This window comes from Condylura cristata, unplaced genomic scaffold (assembly GCF_000260355.1).
Source record: "Condylura cristata isolate star-nosed mole 26May11 unplaced genomic scaffold, ConCri1.0 scaffold00015, whole genome shotgun sequence".
NCBI classification, from domain to species: Eukaryota; Metazoa; Chordata; class Mammalia; order Eulipotyphla; family Talpidae; genus Condylura; species Condylura cristata.
The window spans coordinates 4117154-4121711 of NW_004567116.1; the positions used below are offsets into that span (position 1 = coordinate 4117154).

The 4558-nt window shown below is 65.4% G+C and overlaps 1 protein-coding gene across 1 annotated transcript in view; it reads right to left on the reverse strand.

Moving 5' to 3' along the window:
* The window catches only part of DAGLA (diacylglycerol lipase, alpha), a 51216-nt gene that overhangs the window by 7847 nt on the left and 38811 nt on the right, over positions 1-4558 (reverse strand). The window contains exons 8-10 of the mRNA XM_004683385.2: positions 4194-4271; positions 2509-2633; positions 1775-1826 (exon numbers count right to left, since the gene is read on the reverse strand). Coding sequence (XP_004683442.1) covers positions 1775-1826; positions 2509-2633; positions 4194-4271 — 255 coding nt within the window. The remainder of the gene's footprint in view (positions 1-1774; positions 1827-2508; positions 2634-4193; positions 4272-4558) is intronic.

Genomic DNA, 4558 nt, shown 5'->3' on the forward strand with positions numbered 1-4558 from the left:
CCAGGCGGTCAGCGGAGGCATCCAGGCTTCCAGCCTGGTCCCTCACCTACTTGCCCTGCACGTTCTCAACTCAGCAGCCGGGCGAAGGTATGAAAGGTGGAGTCTGCCCAGGGCTGGGGCCCCTCCCCCACCTGGTCCTGATGCCCTTGTGCCAAGCGCCCTTCCGGCCTTCCCCTGGGCCAGCTGGCCACATCCTGCCTCAGCACTTCTGCATCCTGGTTCCTTTGGCCCCAAAAGCTCCCAGACACTGGGCGGCTCAACTCACTCCCTTTGGGCTCCTGTGCCAACGTGACACCATGACACGGTGGTGGTGAGCCCCACTCAGCGCCCGGCCCAGGGAGGCCCCGGCTTTCATTTCTCTGAAGCACCCATTTGCTCTCATGGCGGTGCTTCTGATCTGTGCACTGACCGCGCCTCCCCACCAGACGCTGGGCCCCACGGGGCCTCATACCGGGGAACCCAGCACCCAGTACTGACTGCGCCAGGCTCACAGCAGGCTCCGGGAAGGATGGGCGAAGGAGGCTGGGTAGGAGGCAGGGTGCAGCTGCTCCTGCGGCCACCAGAGGGAGCCAGCACCCAACAGATGGGCCCCAGCAGGGGGACACGTGACCTCCAGCTGCCAGGAGATGACAGCTGAGATTCTATTAAGAATCCTGGACTTTGGTGCTGCTGAGAGATTTGGTTTCACTCAAGCAACACCCAAGGGACCGTCCTACCTTCCCAGTGGGGAGAGGCCTCACTGAGAAAACCCAGGGTCTAAACAAGTCTCGGAAGCCACTAGGTCTGGGGGTGGGTGACCACCTCCATGCACTCTGGGGGGCCTCGGCTGCTGGGATGAGGGTCCTCGCTCCCACCCTCTGCTGGGCCAGGTAGGGGGCAGGTCGGAGTCTAGAGGCCAGGAGCTGTCACCTCTCTCCGACTTCAGCCCTGTCCTGTACCCTGAGCCTGAGGCCACCAGAGTGGCCATGGGGACAGAGGCCTGGGTTTCAATTCTTGCTCTGCTGTGGCTCTTGACCACCCTAAGCTTCAGTTTCCTCCTCTGGGAGAGCAGGTACTGAGCGCTTCTCCACAAGGCAGGTGAGAGGTGCAGAAATGCACACAGCAGGCACTTAATAAATGCCGCCTCGCCCCTCTCCGGCAGAAGGCTGCTCTGTGTGGGTGACCTCCGGCAAGGCCAGTCGCCTGGACGTGGGCCCGGGCACCTTCCAGGGCAGCACCCTGCCACAGGAGGCCAGCCCACACACCCAAGCAGCCCCCACACCTGGCCTCCCGGTGATAGGGCCAGAGGCAGTTAAGCAACTTGAGGGCTGGTTACTGCTGCCAGGTGCAAGGCGGGGGGTCCCCAGTGAGCAGGCAGACCCCTGCCTCAGCTTGCACTCGTCCCTGGGCCTCCGGGACAGGCCGGGACTCTGAGGTGCGGCAGCCTCTTCTCCATCCCCAGGTGCCTGATTCTTCTAGGCAGGAACCCAGGTGGGCCCTCGAGAGGTCCAAGGAGCAGCCACCTGTCTCCCTGCCACACTGAGAGGCTGACAGAAAAGTCAACACTTCTCCTGTCTGCAGAAAGCCAGCTCGCCTGCCAGTGGATCCCGGTATCCGGAAAAATCCGGGTGCAGCAGGAACAAATCTGTCTGCACAGAGAGGCCCCCACCTTGCCAGGGGTGATGGGGTCCTGTCGGCACCAGGCCCAGGACTCCTGGGCCCAGCGTCCTCTGGGGCCGTCTCATCAACCCCAGGGACTCCTGTGTGCTGGCAGCCATGAGGAGAGGATGGGGGCCTGGTCCGCCGGGGGACCCAGTGCTGGGGGGATGGTGAGGACACCCAGTTTCCTGCAGAAAGGAAGATGTCTGGCTGCATAGGGCCTGAGCGTGTGGCGGCCGGGTGGAAGCTGCTGCCCGGCACGTGGCCTCTCCAGAACGGGGCGCCCAGGGAGCTGTCCTGCTGCAGGGCCGAGGGCGAGGCCGGGAGGAAGGCCCCAGGCACTGTGCCCTTCCTGGCCCGCTTAGGAGGGCGGCCTCCAGCTGGGCTGAGGCCTGGCCAGTTCCCGCAAGCAGGGATGGAGCGAGCCCCTACCTAAAGGTCCTCGGATGCTTTTCCAGAGACTTCCAGGGACCCTCCATAGATTGGGGCTCTCTACCGAGGCCCTTTCTCTCAGGGGCAGAGCTCAGGTAGGGGCCGGGAGGTGGGACAGCGTGGGCAGGAGAGAGGGCAGGAGCCTGTGGTGCCGGGCGCTGGCACTGGGTCTCCCCGGGTCCTCCCAAGCGGCACCACTGTCCCCATTTAACCAATGAAGACTGAGGCTCAGAGGCAGACGGAGCTTCCAGAGGCTGCATGCGACAGTGGGGTTCAAATTCAAACCCAACTGCGTGGCTCCAAAGCTCTTCCAGCCCCGGCAGAAGCTGAGCTGGGGAGGCCGAGCTGGTGCCTGCCTGGGAGAAGCCACGTGCGCGGGGCACGGGGGCCCCCGGGGCTGACCGCAGAGGCGGGGCAGGGCGGGGCGTGGGTACTCACGAGCAGGACCGGGCCAGCTGGCACAGGCCGCAGGCCGGCTTCCGCATCAGGTACATGGGCCACCCGTAGGCGGCCAGGGCGAAGAGCATGTAGTAGCAGACTTCCTTGTAGCGAAGCATCTCGTGCTGGAAGAGGGGGTGGGGGTGGGTCACCTCAGGCCCTTCCGGCTGCAGCCTGGGGGGCAGGCAAGGGGGTGCCAGGAGGGCAGGTGGGAGCCGTGCTGCAGCCTCCCGGCAGGGCCCCTCCAGATGATAATTGCATTTCCCTAATTATCTCATGCAACAGGGCACGGAGCCTCCTGAGACCTGTCCTGTTGTTCCGATCTCAGCATTAATGATTTGGGGACAGAAAAACACTCGGAGCACTGGATCGATTTCCTTGCCTGCTCTCCCCGAGAAGAGGGGGAGGTGTGGGTGGCTATCACCCTCCTCAGCAGCCGGTCTGGGGAGCTGCCCGGCCCACCATGGTGGGGGGGGATTGAGGGGGGGTCAGGCCTGGGTCAGGCCGCCAGGGACAGACTCTCAGACACGCTTGGTGACCCGAGTGGGACAGCTCCCTCCCCCTGGGCATCTTTGAGAGCTGGGGAGACTCTGGCTTGAGTCACTTGTCCCCCCCACACACACCTGCCCCCCTGTCTGGGGCAGATTGGATCTCTGGGGAGAGGCGCCCGGCGGAAGGAAGACGCGGCTGGGGGGCGGCACACGGGTGTCCCAGCCCAGCGGCTTCCAGCGTCCATCCGGGCGCCTGGGTACTGGAGGGCGCCTCACTTAGAGGGAATTAGTCACCTTGTAAAACTTCAAGAGGGTGATTAGTCATGGTGTGAAGTGAAGGAGGTACACCTTAATCAGGGCCCGGGGGGAGGCAGCGCCCCAGCCAGGCCGACTCTGCTCTTCAGGAACGGCTGGGGAAGGTAATTACCCGCTCCCGGTGCTGGAGCAGCAGCGGGCTGCCCGGCAGGGTGCTGGCGGCGGCTGCAAGGGCCCCCGGCGTGGTGGGCCAGGCCGGGCTGTGGCCTCTGCCACCCCCCCAACCCCCCCCCATGGGGCAGGCGTGCGGGGACGGGGTGGTCAGCACCTGCTACAGCCCAGGCCATTCTCACAGGCACAAACTCTGGTTTGGGAGTGCAGGCGGGCGGAGACCCACGGCCTGTTGGGGGGGCTGAGAGGCCGGGATGGAGCCCTCCTGTGGGGGGCGCCAGTGCGGACTGGGCTGGGATGACTGTCCCCCTTGGCGCTGGCTGGACCGGGGCTGCCTGGCCGGGCCAGGGGCCGTTCGGGGTGGCGACTGCAGGACCGAGCACAGCGGCCTGAGCGCCTGGGGCCGGGCCGGCCATGGGCCCCCGTGGGCAGCACGTGAGGGCCTGGGCTGGGGGGCCCCGGCCGGTGACACACTGGGCTTCCACGGGATTACACTGGGCTCCTCTAAAGCTGCCTGAGGAGCGGAAAGGTGCGCCGGAGCACTGGTCCCCCACGAGGAGGGCAGCTGTACCCCCCAGGGCGCCTTCTAGCCCCAGAGGCTGGCAGGCAGGCGGCTGGTGGGGCCCTGGGGAGGAGGGGCGACAGCTGGACCTGTCTGGAGGGCAGGGGTGCCGGCGTCTCATGGCAGAGCGCTGTAGAGGGCAGCCGGGAGGGCTGGCCGGGGTCCTCTGGCAGACGGGGAGGCCCTGGGAGTGGGTTCTGGCTCACCGAGTTCTTGAGGTCCAGGTACTTGGTGTTTCTGGTCACAGGCATCCCGGAGAGGAAGGCCAAGATGTCATTATTGGCCTGTAAAACAGGAGCATGGCGGGAGGCGCTGAGAAAGGGGCGCAGGCCCCGTCTCCCCAGAGCCCGAAGGAGCATGTGTGGTCTCTAGTTCTCCTGAGCCCCCTGGGTTTTCCACACGGTAATCTCTTCTCACTTCCAGTAATTTCCAGTTTTCCCAGGGGCTCAAACCTCCAGGGTGTTGCTAGCCCCGACCAGGGGGAAACACACTTTGTGCGAGATTCGGGGAGACCCTCGCCAGGCACGAAGGGTCAGGAGGTGGGGGGCTGGAGATTCGGGGAGACCCTCGC